Source organism: Poecilia reticulata, chromosome 10 (assembly GCF_904066995.2).
Source record: "Poecilia reticulata chromosome 10, P_reticulata-male-v2, whole genome shotgun sequence".
NCBI lineage: Eukaryota > Metazoa > Chordata > Actinopteri > Cyprinodontiformes > Poeciliidae > Poecilia > Poecilia reticulata.
The window spans coordinates 22,360,338-22,381,560 of record NC_088839.1 but is presented as its reverse complement, the minus strand read 5'-3'; the positions used below and the strand labels follow the sequence as shown (position 1 = coordinate 22,381,560).

At 38.7% G+C, this 21,223-nt stretch overlaps 1 protein-coding gene across 1 annotated transcript; it reads right to left on the bottom strand.

Moving 5' to 3' along the window:
* Window positions 1-16,213: 16,213 nt before the first annotated feature.
* Window positions 16,214-18,897, bottom strand: hs3st1 (heparan sulfate (glucosamine) 3-O-sulfotransferase 1). The gene is made up of 2 exons (XM_008420532.3): window positions 18,654-18,897; window positions 16,214-18,240 (listed from the first exon to the last, which is right to left on the bottom strand). The coding sequence occupies exon 2, from the start codon at window positions 18,105-18,107 to the stop codon at window positions 17,187-17,189; it is 921 nt and encodes a 306-aa protein (XP_008418754.1). The 5' UTR covers window positions 18,108-18,240; window positions 18,654-18,897; the 3' UTR covers window positions 16,214-17,186.
* Window positions 18,898-21,223: the final 2,326 nt, after the last annotated feature.

Below are 21,223 nucleotides of genomic sequence, written 5' to 3'. Positions count from 1 at the left end.
TGGCATTTAAAAAATAAAAATAATTTGTAAACTATAAAATGTTATCCATGCTACCAGCTGTTTCCCTCATGTCTTTGGTCTACTGTGTTCAGAGGAACAGAACACAGTTCTCTCTTCAGGAGATTTATGAAAACCGAAAAGTTTTACATCTTAAGGGGGGAACAAAAACAGAGAAGAAGTATTGATTTGTGGCCTGACACACGCGGGACACGGACGTGCTAAGAGCCCTCAGAGTGCAAGCAGGCTCATTCCTCTTGACTCATGCGGAGATGTAGCGAGCAAATGGTCTTGCAGGGATGCCCAGAGCTCAACCTGATAAGTGCATCTAACACACTCTCCCCCGTGTAGGAGGCAGATTACACTCGAGCGCGTGCGTGGCTGGTGAGAATGGGCCTCGTACCAGCTTTATTAAATAAGTGGTGGTCCTGCCTGGTGAAATGGAGCAGCGAGGAAGAGTTACATGCACCGCCTCCTCTGCAGTGTTGGTGGACCGCCAGCATCACCATAAGCAGTCAGTCAATAGGCTGACTCAACAGTGTGTGAAATTAAGAGGGAAATAGAAGTAGACAGACATTAAGCCTTTCTCCCACTCCTCCTCACCCTCTCAGACGCCAGACAGCAGCTAATGCACCCCCTCTGCCCCCCCACCCAGAGCCCCCTCACACTGCTATCACACACCAGCAGCAGCAGCACTCTGCTACTTGTCAACTGCTTCTCAGATTAAAAAGAAAAAAGGAAAAAAAAAAAAAAAAAAGAAGCTGCACAGGCTACACTGACCTCCTTTGACAGCATTAATGTAAATATCATACCGAGACAGATTTCTCAGACGTCTGTTTCTGCACGTTATAGGTTTAATAAAAAGCTAAAGAGAAGGAGTGTAAACATGTTCGCACACAGCCACATGGCAGGGAGCTCTAAGCTGCGTCTGCAGGACGAGGCTTTCCCTGACAGGCGCTCCTGTGTGGACAAACATCAGCTGTTTGTGCCATAACGACATAAAGCAGGGATTTCATGCATCTGAAAAAGGAGAACAAACCAATGCAATTCTGTTTAAAATTTGCACGATTGAAATATCTTCTTATGGAGCCAGACATCTGCTGTCAGGTATCCACAGGGAAGATGTTTAGAATAACTACCATTTTCTCCGAATTTCTTTCTTCTCCTTGATATGTTAATACAGGTCGTGTTTTTTTGTTTGTTTGAAACAAACTCCTTTCTGCTGAGAGCCTCATTTTGTCAAAGCAGGGAGGAGTCACATTTCCATACCAAATGTCTGGGTTAAAATGCGACTACCATTAAGGAAATTTTCAACAGTGGCCTGATGATAAAACAGGCAGTTGCCAAGGTAATATGCTAAGCAGTTTCATTGACTGTGAGTTGAACTATGAGAGCTGCATCCAAAATGGAGTCTGGGGGTTTAACTGGATCCTGCTGAGTGGAAATAAATTCAGCGTTTTACTCAATGATATTAATAGATGGTTTGCAAGAGCAAGCAGAGTGTTAGATTAAGATATATTCACTAATTATGCCACTTTTGGGAAGTAACTGAAGTACGGGGAATTTTATTTGAATTTCAAGTCAAATTAAGTTCTTCATTGCTTGAATGGGAAACATTAAAATTGTATTTAATTCTTTGATCCAAACCCTACATTTGACTGTAGACTGTCAGGCTATGTGGACAGCATAACCCTGGTAGGGATGCAGTTTTGACATAGAGCTTCAAGTTTCAGGTTTTGTTATGTTTGTGTCGGCTCATCGCATTAAATTTGGATAAAACACAATGATATTTGTCTTTCTACTCTTTTAGCAATGCCTTTTTCTTTTTCCAGAAATGCCACATCTCTAATGAACAAACTAATAATTTTGTCCACAGACATTCACACCTGAACTGTGGATCTCTGCAGCTCCTCCAGGGTCATCTTTGGCCTTTGAACTAATAATCGTTGTCTGCTTGGACAAATGCTCTAAATCTTGGGATGATGCTGATTTATGATGTCAGAATAAAGGTGGGAAAAAAAAATTGCACTTTTCACATTTTATTTGTAATTCACTTTGAAAACGCAACACAATTTCCCTTTGATTTCGAAGTTTTCCATTTGTTTGAGTTTGTTACTTAAAATCTGATTGAACTACAGTTCAAAACTTAAACTTAAAAAGTTCAAGAGGTATAAAACATTTGTGTTGTTTATGAATCTCAGACGTGATCCTGTTAATTATTATTTCTTTTAATGAAACAATATTTTTGGAACGACAAAGAATTAAAAGATTTTGCATGTTTGAGGACACTTTGAGAAACATCTAACCTTTTCAGCTATTTAATCTCAATTTCAGAAAATTTTTGCTTCTAAATTGTTCTCTGCTTGCTAAAAGCAGCAGGACAGGAATAAACTCCTGAGGATCAGGACTAAAAAGAAGACAATGTCTGTGGAGACTCTTCAGATGGATATTGACCAAAGGGGGGAAAAGCTGATGGAATTTCATTGACCTATGACAAACTGCAACGTGTTACACAACCAGATCAATGTGCTCCTTCCCCCCTGTCCGCCTCTCTCTGGGGGACTTTTAATGCTCGAACTTCTTCTCATTGAGGAATCGAGAGGCGTTGTGACTGCCGAACATGCTGACAGACGTTTGTGAGAGGGCTGTGTGAGGCTCTGAAGAATGCTTGGCTGGTGCGTCTCATCTGCGAGGACGGAGAGCTGCGTTTAAAATATTCTCTTTCTGACTCCAGTGGGAACGACATGGAGATGGGGAGATTCTGTGATGTGGAAGGTTCTGCACAGATGATGCATGTGATTCTCTTGCTCTTGGAGACATTTTATATTCACGCCGCTGATGTGCAGCCTTCATGTTCTGTGACCAAGGTCAGCGAGTGAAGATATCTGATTAAATCCCTTCTGCTTGATTTGTGGGTTTCACAAGGACACCATGCTAGGTCAACATCTCTGACTTATAATAAGTGCAGCTAACACGATGTCAGGGTTTCACGTGAATGCAGATAGAAATCTCTTGAGCAGAAAATTAAAAGGAAAAACAGCAGCTGGAAGTGGTGTGATAAAAGCAGATGTCTGAACTTTAATACAAATCTGTGCTTCTTTGACTAAATATTAAAATGGCGCTTTAGAGAAAAATTTAAAAATACCCCCCCCCCAAAAAAAAAAAAAAAACTGCATCAAAACCTATAAGAATGTGGTGTGGTGATTGATCCATACCTACTTTAATATCTAGGTTTCCATCATCTGATAAAGGTTAAAGGCAGGATGCTCATACAAGATGCTTTGTCATATATATAGACCTATAAGAACAGGTTTGCACTGCAGTGTACGGACGTGAGTTGCTATCTTGATAGGAGGCTCGTTTCAACAAATTTGCAGTGTGCAAGTGGGAACATGAGATAGCTCCATCCCCCAGTTGTTATCAGCCTGTTTCCTTTAGCGTAGCAAACATCATTGCAATCCATGACTGAGCATGCAACACTCCCCCCTGTAGAAATCAGACACTTATTTACAAATTGTGATCTTCTGGGGAACAGGACACTGACAGTATTTGCAATCTGTACAAATTAGGTTTGCATAAAAGACAGGTCAGAAACGTAGCAAGTTCAGAGACGTCAGGGTGAGTCAAACTATATTAAGGTTCATAAACTAATCAAGCTCAAATTGATCTGCAGGATAAAATCCTTAACTTTGCAGGGAGAAATGTCCACTCCACTACAAAAAAAAAGAAGCAAAGGAGATTTCCTTGGATTACAAATAGAATTTATTTAGAATCATAACTAAATGTAAATCAATTGTAACATAATTAGTTCAGGAAAAAAAGGTGAAGGAGTGAAATGTCCAGAGTCATTTCAAAAACCTTTTTAAAAGTAGAATACACTCATGTAACAATATAGTGGCAACAAAACACACACACTACAAAAGCATACACTGTAAAACACAGGGAGCAGACTTTAAGTGGCTGTGTATCAATTAAAGTTGTATTATTATTCTCCAGGTGAGAGGCAATGCATCAGGCATGCAGGTCATTGGATTTCAAGACTTGCAGGTGAAGGGATTTGGTCAATCATGGAGCAGCCAATTGATTTTCCTCTCTTTATTTGCTGAACTTGGCGTGAGGCGGAGTGAAACTTCTCTCCCTGGATGCACACACTGAATGTAATTTTACCCATTATCCAACAAGCACACTTACCACCTGTTTTCTATTTTCATGTGCTGACATTGGGGAGTAGGAGATATCTCGGTGAAACGCCTGTGAAAAAAGAAAGAAAAAAAACAGAACGTGTAAATAGAGGATGGGAAGAAGTGTGGCTTGAATGAAAATTGAGATTTTTTTTTTTGTACTGTGGGAAGTGTTAGTATAGGATTATGGAGTGAATTTTCCGAAGTGTGCCAAATGTCAAATCAAATCAACTTAGCATAAATCATCTTTAATGCACTAAGCTGCCTCCCTCTAATCTCAGAAACTCTGAGACAATTTCTAAGAGTTCAATGAAAGGCTTTAGCCAACAATAAGCTGAAGAAATATAAAGTATTTTTAATTATAGGTCAAGCCAATGAATATATGTCAAATAAACATAGACTTGACTTGTGGACAGAAACTTAGAGGAGGCATTCATTGGCAGTAGCTGAAGCTTTCTTCTGTTACATTTTTTTCTGTCAATTTATATTCCTTGATTTTTCTGTGTTGCTGCTCCAACACGCTTTTGGTTGCTCTTACTTTTCAGGTCTTTATCAGTTGATTTGTCGTCATATTTGCATTCCTGCGATTGTCTATCTCCCAGGGATTACAATGAAATGCTTTTGTAGCACTTGCTTTAGTTCATCATCAATTCCTTGTTTTTATTGCATCTCAATGTGTTTCTTAATTTTTATAAAACATGCGTTGCAGACATAAAAGTTTCCAAACACGGACCAGAAGAGCTGAATGTGAGCATACAAAAACCTGCCCTAGTTTAGTTTCCTAATGAAACATTTGCATAAGCCAGCCTGTCCTCTAGAGACTATACTGTGAGGTTTACATTTAAGTGTGCATATTGATTTTCACTCTCTGTAGATTTGTTCAGATATGTATGGCACAGATTAGTGAGGTTCTAGTCAGAATGTTCTGTCTCCAAAACCAGTTTGACTCTTTTAAAAATAGGTATTTGCCAACACTGAGTCTCTATCAAGACAAGCTTTTTTTGCTCAGCACATTTCAGCCGACATGGAAGTTGGACCCAATATTCAATTATAAAACTAACAACAAGCATTACATTTTTTAAAATGCCATCTTTAAAATCATCATCAACTGTACATGAAACACATTAATCAGTGTTCCAGTTGCTTTTAATCAACAGCATCCCTAAACCAGTGGGTTTTTAGTGGTTATTATAATCAACGCCATGCATACGCTTAAAGACTCTGCAGCTTCATGGTGCATTAAAGCAACCGACTACATTTTAGGAGTCATAGTTTGGTTATTATGTCCCAAATTAAATGACTCACTCATACTATCCAGAACTCGTGGATGTGGGCCACACTTTCAAAATCTCGTTCTCAACTAAATTTCTACTTGGCCATATCTTGGTTTCAGATGTTCTGCACTATGGATTTTTAGTCAACTCCACAGATGCGTTATCCTTTTACTGCCACTTACTGTAAAACTTCTAGTTGCATTCAGATGCAACTAATATTTTTTTCCCTGCTATCTGTGCCTCTAAGTGCTTAGGATGAGGACATAAAGACGAAAAAACAGACAACGTAGACTCACTGATAACATATTTCACTGTGGTTGCAGTTAAATGTTTGTTTATGAGCAAAATTTAGAAAAGAAAAAAACTGATTTGTAGTCTCAAAAAAATTTGCCCAACAGGTCACACGAGTGAGACAGAGAACTGCAGCAGCCAAAGCAATCTCTGATTTTCAAAATGTAACCACCATTATAAATGGTTAAGCACACCTGGCTTTATAGGCAATACCCAGACAACAAGATCATTTCCATGGCCTTTAACACAGTTTTGCAAGTTATGCAAATGAAAATTGGCAGTGCAAGTTGTAACTACACGACTCATCTGGGATGCAACAGACATAAAGTGACACACAGTAAACCCAAAAAAGGTGCCAAGAGTTGATTTTAGTCAGGGTACACAATGCAGATCATTTAAAAAATGCCTTGATCAGAACCTGGAACTAATATTTGGGACCAGACTAGAATATCACAAACAGATGGAAACAATGACAGTCAGGGAGAAAGATTTGCATGTCTATGTTCTTGGCCAGTGCTTTTGCATAGCTACTGAGCTGAAGTGCAATTGTGGAAAAGACAAAGAAAAATCGGACAGAGTTTTAGTCTGTCAGATTAGTTTCTTGATTATGCAGGTGTTCTGCTGTTTGATTGTTACAATACTTCAAGGTTGTGTTATTAAATCTTTGATTATTTTCAAGTTATAGTGGTTGCTTTTCTCTCCCGACCTAATATAAGTGTTTTCAGGATCTAATAAATAATTATTCTGATTGTTTTATATGTTTATTTGAATTAATGCATTGAATTAAGACAAAATGTTGTGGAGATCTGCAACAACCCACACCTTATCAGCCCATAGACCCTACCATAATTTAATAAAGTATGAGGAAAATGTGATTTTTTTTTTTCCAGTGGACTGGAACAGTCATGTTTTTCTGTACGAAGGCCCTTCAGGAAGCAAGCCAACACCTGGTTTCAATGTGCAGCTATCTTACTGTTTGAATCAGCACACACAAAGAACATTCACTGACGCTGTAACATGATACATGAATGATCTTTCATAGAATTTGGTTCTTATACAAACCATTTGCCGTCCAATTGTTGCATGCCTGAAAACCTAACAGTACGGCTGTGTGTCTGCTCACAAAGATCTGTGTTTACCTTCAGGTGCATCCAAATAAGCTCAGCTGTGACATAAAGTGCAAATGACACAATTCTCAGTCACAGAACCCATTTAGAGCCATTTGAATTTCGTTCTTTGGGGAGCATCTAAAGCTCAGAGGTTTGGAAATCCTGCTTGAGTATCAAATTCGACATGGTTCACTGCTTTCTTTGCATGGAAACACACAGACTTCATCCCACACGTTCATGCACTCCCATGGAAACCGCCTGGTTTTTCCAGTTCACACGTACGGGGAAAAACACGAACAAACCGTGCAGGTCATGCACAGTTGCGCACAGAGATGCACATGCACACACAGAGGGAGTGAGAACTATCTGTGGACCCAGTCATGCTTCACCCATGCAGAGGTGTTTGTTGGCTGTGGGAGTTATCATTGGCCATGGAGGCTTATTCCCCTGCCAGAAGACACCGTGCCATGAAATGAGTGATAACGGCACACAGCTATGACTGGCTCGCACAGCAGCAGGACATGCAGAACCTGCCCGAGATGAAGGAGGGATGCGAAAATGTGAACATACATCATGCAGCTGAACTCAAGCCCTCCGTCCCTCCCTCATTCTTTCTCCTAATGACGTGTGCATTTACGTTCCATTAGCTCTGAGCGGCTAAACAGGATTGAGGAGGAAGCTCACTCAAAGGGGAAACCACATTTTTTTCTGACGGAAGGCAAAAAGTTATTTGTTGCGATGTCAAGCTCAAAAATGGAATGTGCGTTGATTTAATAAGCCGAGATGAAAATTGATGAGACATGAGCAGAACTTTGAGTCATATGGGGCTTTATTTAATTCAAGTGATTCAATTTATTGACTATAATGTTGCAATCTATTGGAAGAATTATGTTGTTTGTACAGAGAGGACTGGAGGGCAGTAAAAATATGTCATAATTCACTATATTTTATTTAGACGAGATAAAAGTATTGATTTTTCCACTGGACATACTGAGGGTTTTTCCTCTAGTACAGTACGGGTGCATTAAACACATCAACTTGACAAGATGAGATGATACATGATATTTGGCTTACAAGAAAGAGACAAGAATCTTGCATTATTTGGTAAAACTAAGGTTTGAATTGATTTGTTTTTGAAAACAGTCAGGATTTCATCTTAGGAACTGTATAAGAAAGAATCTATGATCACAATAGAATAACTCAGTCCAGGTTAGTCGAGTTCATATAATGCATTTTTGTCTGAGTCTAAGATGGTTTTAATGGCCAAAAATGCTTTGAAAATCTCTATTCAATGTAGGCCTGTCAGGTTCACACGTAACCAGTTCAGGCATTTTAGATTTTGAGCTATAGATAAACATCTGCTGTCCAGATTTCTTAAAAGCAGAGAAACTTCTCTTTATTCTAGTGCCAAAGGAGAGTCTGAAGCAGATGATACCTTTATCAGTAGCGATAGAAAAGCACGCGCAAGAACTGTAGAATAATCCACTCCTATAAATTGTGTCAAGATACTTTTTTAAGATGTTGTTTTGTTTTTGGGGGGATTTCACAAATACAATAAAGGTTTCATTAATCACACATTGTCTTAAATGAACTGATCAGTGAAGAATCATCCAACTGATGTCTAACCAGCAAAAATATAGTGGTTCAGTGCAACCCAAAGTCTTTAATTTTGCAAATTACATCCTGATAAGCAAACTAAAATATTGCTAGAAAGTAGGATATTACTAAAAAGCAATATCACCATATCAAATACAACCAATCCAAGACGTTCTTGCTGTGCTTTTGAATCATTTGTATCATGTTTGTTACCATATATACATACAAAATGCTACAATGATTTACAAGTAGTGACGGCTTCTTCTAAGTTTGTGTTGTTAGATAGTCCAATCAGTGCAGCTTCTATCATTAACCTGTAGTAAAACCAGAAGCTACCTGACAGCTGCATCCTGCTGTAGTTTAGAATGAGCCTCAGACACAGATATGAATGTTTGCGGTTGTTATTTCAGGAGTTACTGCTGATCTCCAAGCAATCTCAAGTCAGAAGGGCAGCTCTCTGAGGAGAAACTTTCTAAATAAGCTGAAGATGTTCCAGAGAAGTACTGCAGAACCACCACTGAGGTAGACCAGATCAGGACGTTTCTGAAGAATGTGCAAAGTTTCTGTGGAAACAGCAGGGGTTTTCCTGGTGGTTGGCATTAGAGCATAGAAAAACAGAAAAAATGGAAATACTTTATGCATACTTTCAGAAAAGGAATGAGAATAGCTTGATCAGTGAAACCACTGATGACAATGTGGAACTGTTCATCTCATGTCCATGCATGCTGATTCAGTCACGGCAGTTTCAGCACTGAAACAAATGCAGTCGTTAACTTTTAGGAGTTCTATGATTGATGTGAAAAAGCAGCCAATTAAAGCTGTTCTCTGCTGGCTGTGCACATGGGAACTTCGACCTCATGTAAAGGGATGTTTTATGTTTTTTAAGCTGTAAGTGTGTACAACTTTAACCAACAGAGTGTCAGTGAATCAAAATCAAAATCTAAGCAAACCTTTAGAGATGTACTGAGCGGCATGGTGCAAGTAAATTTGCAAGTAAAATTTGCACAACCTACAAATTTTACTGACAAATGCAGCACCATACAAATGGCAAAAGATTTGTAATCAAGAAGCAAGGTTTCCTTGTACAATTTGTGGTGCTTTCTTATTGGAAATATTGACAATTTTGACAATTACTTTAAAATATTTGCTTTCTAGTGACTCTTGACTCCTGGTTAATTTTTTTTTGTGTGTTTTGGAGTTTTAAACTTTGTCGCATCAAATTGAATTGAGCTATACGACACAAAAAAAAAACTCTCATAATTAAGGCTAAAAAAACATTCATTGACAAATTAGAGCAAGGGTAAGCAACCTTTTCCATTGAGGGAGACATTTGTAGAAATAAAACTCGCCTGGAGCCACAAAAAACATTTTTAAATATGTTCTCTGCAAAATGTTTTATCATGAAACCTAAAAACATTGAAATAAAATGTACTTCTATTTTCAGAATGTGGAATTTACAGTACAATAAACTTACAGAAAACAACTCCTAAAATGATCGTTTCTTATTGCGTCTATAATCAAAAGAGAAGATCCAGAGTGGAGGGACCAAAGTGCCACACTGGCTCTGGAGCCACCGTTTGCAGGATGATTTCCTCTGAGTTTTATTTTGTTATGGTCGTTATGAGGATTTTCTGTATATTTGTGATAGTCTGCAGTCTTTATGGCATCACAGAGTGAGGCTGCACATCCTGAAGTATATATACTTTTCTTTCGAAGACGGACATTTTCAAAGCCTCGGTAAAAAACAAAACAAAAAAAAAAACACGGCTGTCATAAATCCTGCTTCGGCAAACATTTTAACAGCATTCAGGTGCAGTGATGCTCTTCCTTCCACTGCCACCTGGTATTTCAAAGGATTCTGCAGTTCCAACAAAATGCTGAACATGCATCAGAATGCCTTTATGTCTGTCTGCAGTTCTACTGGCAAACATGAAAACTTCAGAATCACAGTCCTTGAGGCGAAGCAGCCACTGTGCTTTGTTTTCCTAATAATCCCTGTAGTTGTGAATTTTTTACCTCGATCTGAATCAACTTAAAGACTTGCTTGAAAGGGTTTTCAGGAGCAATAAAGTCAAGAAAATTATCTTTAAAAAAGTGTCTGTCTTTCATTTAGTGTTTTGATGATGGATGAAATCAACAGAAGCTGTTGTACAGTAACTTTGTCAATGATTGTTCGATGTGCTGATCTCTGCGTGGTGATTTAATCAAAGCTGAGCATATTTTCTAAGCCCACTTTCTTTCCTCTGTTGTGTCTTGACTTCAAGGTTACTCCGTTCAAAAAGAAACAGAATTACTTCCAGCTGGAATGCACATCTTTGAACAAAAGGCTTCTTGCAAAACTCTTCTTACCAAAGAAAAGCAAACAATGAGAAACTTCTTTTATTGCATTTCTACATCTAAACACAGACTATTCACATATTTGGTCTCCTGTGACTTTAATGTTGTAGTGTTACACTCGAGAGAGAATATTTGATCCAAGAATGAGTTACTTCTGATTTTTATCATCTGAAGGTGCAAGCTTTCTGAAGGGGTTGACTTAACATTTCTGAAATTCCTCTAAGCATTTTAAAATATGCAGTTTTTTCTGCAGGAACATAAGTTTCTTTAACTGTGACTTCATATCTTCTGATCGTGGTAGCTGGGACTGAAACACAGCATTTTTGTGCTCTTTTTATGAACCAAAATAAAAAGACAGCCAATTAGTGTGACTATACATATACAGTACCACAGAAAAATGGGCCATTGTAAAACATGAACAGATTTTGATCTAAAAATCTAAATCAGCTTTGCAGCTTTTTGATTTATATATATATATATATATATATATATATATATATATATATATATATATATATATATATATATATATATATATATATATATAAATTTTTAAAATAATACATCACTATCCTTCAAATTCATAGCTATGTCCTTCAGTGAATCCACAGATTTTTCTGTGGATTATAACTCCAAATTCTCTGCAGAAAACTCACCTATTTATGGAATTTTTTTTGCAGAATATATTCAGAATATTCACTTGAAAATGCAGCTTGGGAAGCTGAAACACCTCTGCACTTGCTGATTTGCTGTAACCCCAAAGACTGAAAATAAGTAAGACTGGGGACATTATTTACGATGGGAATGCTAAGATGATTTTGCCGTCCATAATAACGTATATTATGTTAAATTTTGTCTGTGAACTATTAAAATAAGAAATTAGAAGAGTTTTAAATGGGTGTCAAGTATTTTCTATTGTCCAAGCCTCGCTGTTCTTTGTTTTCGTTTGCAGCTCATTAAAATATATTAAAAAAAAGTTTAAGGGGTGTGATATTTTTGTAAGGTACTGTATGTTAAATCAGTGCTGCTGATCTTTTTCAGTAGATTATTACAAAGCAAAAATGATCCGCAATGTGTACAAGCTGAGAAATGAAGAGAAAATGTCTTTTTTCAACAAGCAAAGACATCAATTTGTAAGCAAGCTGAATATCCATGATACTTGATAAATGACTTTAAAAGAGCATGCTGAACAATTCCTTTAGAAACACAATCAGAGCTGTGACGACTACTAAAATAGTCCCCTGCCTGCCAGCAATGTAGCTACTTAATGCACGCCCAGCTCAATCTGAAGCTAACAAGTAGCCACAGTTTGAATGTTCCCGTTTCAGTTTGGGGCAAATAAAAACAGAATGGGTGCATGTGTTAATTCTACCGTGCTTCACACATTGACTTTGACTAACAATCTATTCCAATTAAAGCCGCAGCCCAGGAGACTGCACAAGGAGGCTGTGCTCCATCGGATCACATCAGCCTTTGAAAAAGTCCAGAATGGCTGATTGTGGTTTGGAGGAAAACGGGCCTCTTCAGGAACGAGTGTGGGCTGGCAGCCGGTGAAGGGAAGAGGAGGAGGTGGAGGCCGACTGGCTCCAAACGAGTCCAGAAACTTCTACGGCAAATTACGTTACAGCAGAGGTACCGGAGGAGAGGGAGGTGCCGGGAGGAGGGCAAAGCCATTAATCCTGGTTGTTGCTTGAGTTTACTGCTCTTAGTGCATGCGTGTGAGGAGACAAATTAATTATGTGGCTGAGATTAATTAGGTGATGTGGGGGGAAATCTGTGACTGTAAAACTTTAGAGGGCTGCACAGCTGACTAGACTAATGGGGCGTTCATGAACTCTTAATAGATGCCTCTCTTACGTTGATAGTGTATAATCAGAGCAGGGAAAGGGAGACAGCAGCATCGACAGGGAACTTATTTCAACATCAGAGAGACTCTGCAGGTGTTTATAAAGCAGGCTTTAGAATATATTTACATAGCGGCCCTATAATTAATGTTTTATGCAAGGGATCAAATGATTACTTTGAAGAGACGATGTTGCTTTAACTTACTGCAACAGTTTAGGGAAATTGACTTAAACATTCAGGTAGAAAGCTTTAAATTTCTATTAGATCTCCATGGTAACCTTGAAGGCTCTTGGTTTGTTTTAAGCTTACAATTTTCTTTAAAAAAGTAAGAAACCGTGTAAGCATAGAACTGTCTCCCCAAAAGAAAAATAGAGCTACGTCCCATTATAACTTTAAAACTTTAATACCAACAATAAAAGGTCAGTAAGGAGTAGCCCAAAATTATTCTCATGTAAGAGTAGAACTATAACATCATTTTATCCAAATAAAATTAAAAAGCAAACATCAAAATTATTACTCGAGGGAAAAAAAAGTATTTGATACTGAGTAACATATGATCTGAATATTTTAAATTAACGTCATCAGACAGACAAATTGTAAAGTTGTTTGTTGAAAATGAACAAAGTCTTGAACTGTGTGAGTTTGTCACAGTCGTAACTATGATTAAAGTGTAAGAGTGACAGCAAATCAAACTATTCTTTGACTGTGTTTTAGGTCAGGTTGGATTACTAAAATGATTATTATTTTTATTATTATTCTGTTGCCCCCTAAGTACTTCACAGTTTTGATTGTGTTGCCTAATTTGCCTTTCCTTTTTCTTCCAACTTTAACAATGGTCATTAACAGGAGATGTTTAGTCTGACTTAATGCAAGAGAGTATAACAATAAGGTTTTGTGTGTTTATTTAAATACCTGCTTTCGACTTGAAGTAGAAAGCCATGATTTGTAATTCACACTTACAACTCCAACAATAGGAATAATATTCCAGACCTTCTCCCTGGTAAAAAGTGACACTCAAGATGAGCATCAAAAGCCGTAAGCAGACGCTCCTCCACTTGTTACTTGCATGGAATTGAAAACCAGGGTTTTAAATTGTTAATTTTACCTGCAAACCTGAGCTCTGTGATGCCTCCGAGGGTGCCGGGAGAAATGTGAGAAGTCATGAGATAATTCATCAGTCAGAGAATTAAAGAAAATTATATACTGATGAAAATCTTTGGACTGAATCTGATATATTGCTGTGCAATATTAATTTCAGTGGAAAGCAAAAACAGTTTCACACGCAAAAGTTTTTCTCTTTTGAAATGAAAGTTAACAAGCAGAAAAGCAGACTTTTTGTGACCTTTTCTGCTTTCTGCTGCCTTGTTAGCACATTAAGGGTTCATGCTCAGACTTCACAGGTCTTTGAGCTGTTAACATCTTCACCAAACTGTGAATTCAACCTTTAAACTTCCCACTTTAAAAATTGTACAAAGCCTTCCGAAGTGAGTCAGAAATCAACCATGAAAGGATAAGCCAGTAATGGTTTCACTCAAGTAAAAAAAAAAATTGCTTTTCTTTTTTCCTCTGCAATTAATCATGTCAGGCAACCCTGAAGTTTATGTGGTGTCTCTTTCTTGTAATCTATGGTTTTATTCAGCAGAACCACTGATTTGCTACACTGATGCTTGCAGAACAAATGGGACATTTGAAAAATGAATTACTTTTAGTAATTTAGTAAGTTTTAGATCACTTTGCAAATATCTTTGAGTATATTTTACGTTCTATTTATTTAAGTAGTTCACTTTAAAAACTGAACCAAATACATGATATGAACTCCTCACACGTGGCAATCTTTGTCATGTGATTATTTCTGTGAATTCTGAGGTTATGGCTTTATCAAAACTTTTGAATATCACATTAAACTAATTAAAAATTATATAACTAGGACTATTATATCGTGTGGCCAACACAATCACGAGGATGACTGCTTGACAGATGTCCAGCAGATTGTCAATGACATCCTCCACAAGGAGGTTAAGGAAAAATAGATCATTGCAAAAGAAAGTAGTTGTGCTGTATCTAAGTGTATCTAAGTGCAACCTGAGCTTAAATATTTCTTTGCCACAATTTTTTCATTTAAGTGGCTCAGCAAAATATTGAGGGCATATACTGTAAAGACTATTGACAAACATTTCAGTTATTTAATAATCTGTTATAAAACTCCTATGTAATTTTAACCTTTTTGAAGAAATTAGATTTTTTTTTAATGATTATGTGTAATCAATAATCATCAAAACTAAGAAATAAACCCCTGGAATGTGTCAGTTCTTTTAAAAAAAAGTTATTACTGCAATAAATCAACATCTGATGAAATTCTAATTTATTTAAATGCATCTACAGAAAAGAACAACCTGAACAAAAAAAGAGCATCATCAGTTGAAGCTTAGCATGTATGCAATTTATTCATCTTCTTCCTAAATGGTAGTTATTGCAGGCTGTAGTGTGGAGGGAAAATGAATTTATCCGGATATTTCATCAGTCTTACTTTGACCCAGAGGAAGGTGACACTGACATTGCTACTGCTTTGTGTTTTACTTTTCAAAAGCAGCTGGATTCCCGTACATTCCTCCAGATGTGGCGACCAGCAATGACCCCATCTTGAAAATAAATGTTCATTATGTTGTTTTCCCCATGCAGGCCAGATGACGCACATTATAGAGATCCTTGATAATCTAAGATCAACCCGGGCCCCTCAAGATCTCTGTTTACCTTCTCCGCCTCTTTCCTTCTTGCCCGCAGCAAAACGAGTTTTACTCCAAAGCCTCTCTGATTGGGTTACTCAATAATCTCTCCAAAGTGAACACATGCAAAGTGCAGAGAGAGCAGGAAGATATAATTTGCACTCTCTGAGGGCAAATGGAAAAGAAAAGGAATTCTTGTTGCAGTATGGATTTAAGGAGCAGCAAGCTTAGCGTCCTGTCTGAAGTCCTGGCATCCCTCTGAGTGCATCCGGGCCACATCCAAATATCACAAAACCTTTTTTGGGGCTGAGGTTTTGGAGCTTAATGTCTGCGGATGTGATTTGAATAAATAATGCCTTGCCTCTCTTGAAAACTAAGTAAGATGATTGCACCCTTGGGCATAAACAACTTCTCCTTTGATTTTTTTTTTTTTGGTTCAGATTGTGCTCAAATTTTACTTCACCTCTGTCCCCCACTCTTAATTCTCACATGCTATAATAGCAGATAATTAAGTTGTGTAAAGAACCTGCTCTGAAAACAGCTAATGAAGCATCAGACAACAGCTTATTAAACACGCACTAAAATCCAAATGTAGCTCTTCTGATAGCAGGCGGCCAAACAGGAAATACAAGAGAACTCATTATCTGAACAATAAAAGTTAATGCATAGTTTCCTAAACGCGTGACAGCCCGACTAAAACACGGGAAGTAGAGCTGTTAAGCAAGTCAGCAGGTGGAGAAATAATGACCTGAGTCATCCTACTACAAGCACGGATAAACTGCACAGCATAAAAATATGTAAAAAAAGAGAGAGAGAGAGAGAGAGAGAGAGAGAGAGAAGGAAAAAACAGTAGACATGTAAAAAATAAAATAACATCTTTATTATAGTGTTAACTTCTCAGTTTTAGAAAAATATTTACAGTTGGGTTTTTGATGAGCAGTATCTGGGTTCTGTGTTTACATGACTGGCTCTTGCAAACAAAGTAAGGAAACTGACCACAAAAAGAACAAATTATTGTTCAATACTTAGTGTGTGCCCCTTAAAAAATATAGCAGCAATAAATTCCTTCAGAGCTTTAAATACAGTTAGATCTGAACAATGTTATCTCAATAAATGCTAAAGAAGAACGTCTGGCAATAAAATGCTGCTCAGTGCATATCTTTATGTAACATTACTGGCACCGTGCAATACGAGTCTGCTGATACGAGCTGAAGCTGGTCCACATTCCTCACAGCACAGGGTGTCAATGAGATGGGTGTTTGGAAAAGAAAACCAGCACTCTGCCCTGATTTTCACCTCACTGTTGGCCATTTCATACCTAATGTTTAGGGGGAACAAAACAGAGCCGACTGCAGGACGCTTCATGCTGAGCCAACATCCATTTATGCCCACTTTTATATTCCAATCATAGTTTGCTGCTAAGAAATTTTCACTAGCAGGTCACTACTCAAAGTTATTTTGGTTCCATTGGGCTTGTCGTGTTTTACAGGAGTTTATAGCCACAACCAGTGGAGATGATTCTAAGTTAATGGATAATAATATACAGGTAAATGAATTGCCTTACCTCCATTATTAATGAAATTGTCTAACTACAACAAAAGATAAAGCACATCTGTATGAACTGGTGTGTTTACAGGTTCAAAACGGAACAAACCGAATGGCAACATCTGGGCACAAAGTTAAAGTATGAGCAGGCGAAGGGGGTGGATTGACCCAGATTGCCCCCCGTAACAAATATACTAGTAAAAAAATAAAAATTTAGTTTGAATTTACATTAGCTGTTGTCCCTTCATTTATGTTGTTGGTGAGCTCGTTGTGCACAAACTCAGACATTCATTTCCAGTTAAATGTTCTTCCCACCAGCTCAAAGAACTTTCTGTTAGGTTGGTGGAAAAACTGGTAGAGTTTCTGCAGGATGGCAGGAGCTACATGAGGGTGCGCTCTGCCCTTCGAGTCGTGCAAACACCGCTCTCGCCCGTGATCCCTCAAACAGTAGAATCCTTTTGTTTTGTTGAAGTAAAAATTTGAAGCGTTTATCTGCGGCTCCAGCTTTAGGAATCTTTCCACTTTTTTCATCTCGGGTAAGGGGTCCTTGATTAGCCTGTCCCCGTCCACGACGTGGATGCTCTCCAGGGGGAAGTACCGCAGCCAGTTCTGCATGTGAACATAGTACAGACTGCGATTCAGAGCCTTGTACCCCAGGTTGATCTCTCCGTCCTTCACCAGCACTGATTCGATGGGCTGGTAGCGCTTGTGCTTCTGGAGGCGGTTGTAGAAGACCTGGGTGTAGTCCGAGAGCACCCGCTCCGTGGGGTCTCTGAGGATGAGCAGCAGCTTGATGTTGGGGTTCATCTGATAGATGCGTTTGGGGACCTTGGCAGAAGTGAAGTAGGCCGGCGTCTTTTCCACCGTCAGCTGTTCGGGGAAGGCGTAAGGCATCTGACTGAGGTACCAGGGCAAGCCTTTTTGATAGTGACTCTCCCAGTCGAAAAAGTGAACTTCATTCTGAGCCGCCACCACGGCGCTGTGCAAACTGAGCATCTCGATCAGAGCCCTCGTGCCCCCCTTCCTCACGCCGATGATTATGATCTGAGGAAGCTGCTGCAGGGTCCCGTTGGGGTGGCCGATGGTGCCATTGTCGGCGGCCGGCGAGGAGGTGGGGGGCGAAGATGACCCCCCGTCCGCCAGGGGCCTGGACGGGAGCGGAGGGGACTGCATGGCGAACAGCAGCAGCCCGAGGAGCAGGGCTGCCATGACAGAGGTCCTGACCCTGGAAGATTTCAGCCTGGCGAATGGAGCAAAACTGTATGCCACATTGAAAGAGCAGCAGCCTGAAGACAAAGGTCTGAGTGAAGGAAAGGTTGTTGTTCTCCTCCTGCAGCAGCAACTGGAAGGAAACAGCTGGATTTAGAGCACAGCAGGTGGACATGCATAGAAAACCCTTATAGCCTCAAAGTCCACATGTTCAAGGAAGTGAGTAGACTTTAACTCCGTAATGAGGAATGTTTAACAAGGATTCTCTGGTCTTTACAACTGCAGTCTACCTTAACTACGAAAGGATACTAAATCCCATTTTATCCAAGTGTCTATTAATGTTATAGAGTCCCTACAGATAAAATAAAGAATGCTGATAATACATCAACAACACGGAAATTAAGAGGTCAATAACAGAAGCAGGTTGGTGTAAATATATCACGCAGCAAGAAGAAAAGAAATCACATTTTTACTACAACAATAAAGGAGGCACGCTTTATCTTCCACATCACGTCTTAACGCACCGATCAACAAATCCTCCTTTACCTTTCAGACTACAATCCTCCCCTCGACAAAGATCTCATTTCCTTCAGTTTGAGTCTCTCTGCTGGCAGAACCGAGGTTTCGCGATCCAGCTCCGTTCCGCTGAACCTCCAGCGCGCAAAGAGAGAGAAAACTCCGATCTGGACAGAACTTCACCGGAGCGCGTCCGCTCTGTCTGCTCAGCTTCAGACGGTCCTCCCCGGTTTTTCACTCTCAGAAACTGTCAGCAAGCCCACGCCTACACTACGCCCTCGGGACCACTCCCCCTTCCGACACACACTCTGGAAATATTGGTAGCTGTTTAACAGGTTTACGCTGCTGGTGTGTGAGAAAGCAGGGGCGCTTCTAGGAAGTTTAGTAAGGGGGCCCCAAAGGGGGCCTCTAATAATGGTGGTGCTTGTAGCATGGGTTTTTGTATAAACATTAGTACCTGGCGTCTGTATACAATGCTGTGTAAAAAAATAAAATAAATAATACAAAACTTTATTTCCGCTTTACATATTTCTGTGGCTTTTGATTTTGTGAAGCACATAAATAATTCAAATTAATATATTTTTATTTCAGTCAAAAGTCAAAACACAGAAAATACTTTTGACAACACTTTTGACAACTAATAGGTTTGACAATCCACTTTAGTAAAATATTATCCCACATTTATTTCTATTACACCTTTCTCAAATATATGAATAAAGCTAACACAGAATAGATGCAAATGTTATACCTACTAACTCTTACTTTTTTTGTTTCCATCTTTCCAAGGTTGGACTTGACTGGATTTAGGAAATTAAAGGCTTGTTTGAAACTGGGGTCTGCAGTCCAAGTCAAGCACTTCATCTTGAGGCCCTTGAATGGATTTTGTAAACAAATTTAGTCAGGTAACACAATTTGTTGATACAGACGGGCACAAAGTTAGATTGTCACTGACAAATGTAATTTTCAAAATAAATGTTACAAATGTAAGAAAGGTTGTTTCTATTGGCATCCTTCTTTGTTGTTGCTTTCATTCAATTTCTTAGTAAATTATATCATAAACATCCAGTGACTTTTATTCACAGAAAGTCATTTTTGGCTTAACACAGCATGCATTTTTGAACAAAGAGTGACCCCACATCCTGTTCATGTCACAGAGAGAAGATTAAAAGCTTTTTCCAGACTGATAAGAAAAAAAAACAAAATCAAAAACTGTAGATATGTTTTTTTAACAAGGCAAACATGTGCAACATTATTTTCAGTTCCTGCGACTTACTCCCTTTTCTATAAAAATATCACTGCTTTGTTTCATTAAAATGTTGTTTTAGTGCTGATCAGATAAACCTCAAAAGCTGACAATGTTTTTTTTTTTTTTCATTAATAAACAATAAAATACATCCCACAACTATTTTTTGCTTTTTGGCCAGTGTGGTTGACAGGCTACAAAAATATAGTTTTCATAATTTCATAAATCTTATAATCCTCCGTATTTTTGACCCCAACATCTTATCCTGGAATGGGGGTTGCCAGAAACAAAGACAAAAGTTTAAAGAGAAAAACAAAGTTTATTAATATTTATAAAAAGATAAATGTTACAACTTTAAAAGCTAGTTGTGTGCGCTCTTAAATTCAGGCAGAACATGTATGTCATTGTGCTCCTTGCTTCCCTGTTTAAACTCCCCTGTGAAGAGCATGAAAAGAAGAGAATAGAGTTGGTGATCCAGGGCTAAGTTGATCTGATTTGAAAAAGTCAATTTACTTAAGCCTTGTCGAGCTCTTAACTATACTTTCAGTAAAAATTAGAGGAGGAGACAGACAGCTATTCATGCATGGCATTCTTCCCCCCCCCCCCCCCTTTGTCCAAACTGCAAATGCATCTGTGAACAGGCACTGAGTCCAAATTACACAATCTCACCATCTGTTGAGATATTTGTTGCCCCCCCCCCCCCACCCACCCGGAGATTTTACATTTTTTCCACCAACAGTTCAGCGACAACAGGTTCCGAAAATTGCTCCAATCCGAGATGCAAATATTGATTCAAACCTCTGTTGCATTACGCAATTTCCCCTGACTCACCTTTCAAGTTTCAGTGAGTTCAAAGTGATGATGAGTAAGCGACACATCACTGCTGTCAGAGACCTGACCGGTTTGTGTCACTTGTGCTCTGCAGAGTTGAGAAAGCAGTAAAATCTCTGTGACGAACAGATTGGGCATCTAAATGAAAACATGATGACAAAGACAGTGTTCCAGTTCCACAGGCACATTTCTGATGATATCACATAAATCTTGTGTCTGTTCATTTAATTTTGTTTTTTAAAAGTATTTTTTGATTGCTCTAGCTGCATCTTTTTTGTGAATTGGAGGTTAAGGCTTGTTTTCCACACTGATGCTATGCATAAGGTATAAAAAGTCTGGAGTGCTTTTGCAGCTGAGCATGGTTGTCTCTGATTTTATCCATGTCTGCGGAAATTTCTGCAGTGTTGGTTATTTAAGTGAAGGCCATCTTCCCTATTAAAGCAGCTCTAAACATATACAGTGGCACCGCAAACAGCAAACAAAAGGCCAAATACGCCTCTTAAATACATCCTTCCCTTGTGGAGAA

What these genes read in the sequence shown, in the direction of transcription:
- hs3st1 (XM_008420532.3), bottom strand. Translation starts at nt 18,107, where the DNA reads ATGGCAGCCCTGCTCCTCGGGCTGCTGCTGTTCGCCATGCAGTCCCCT.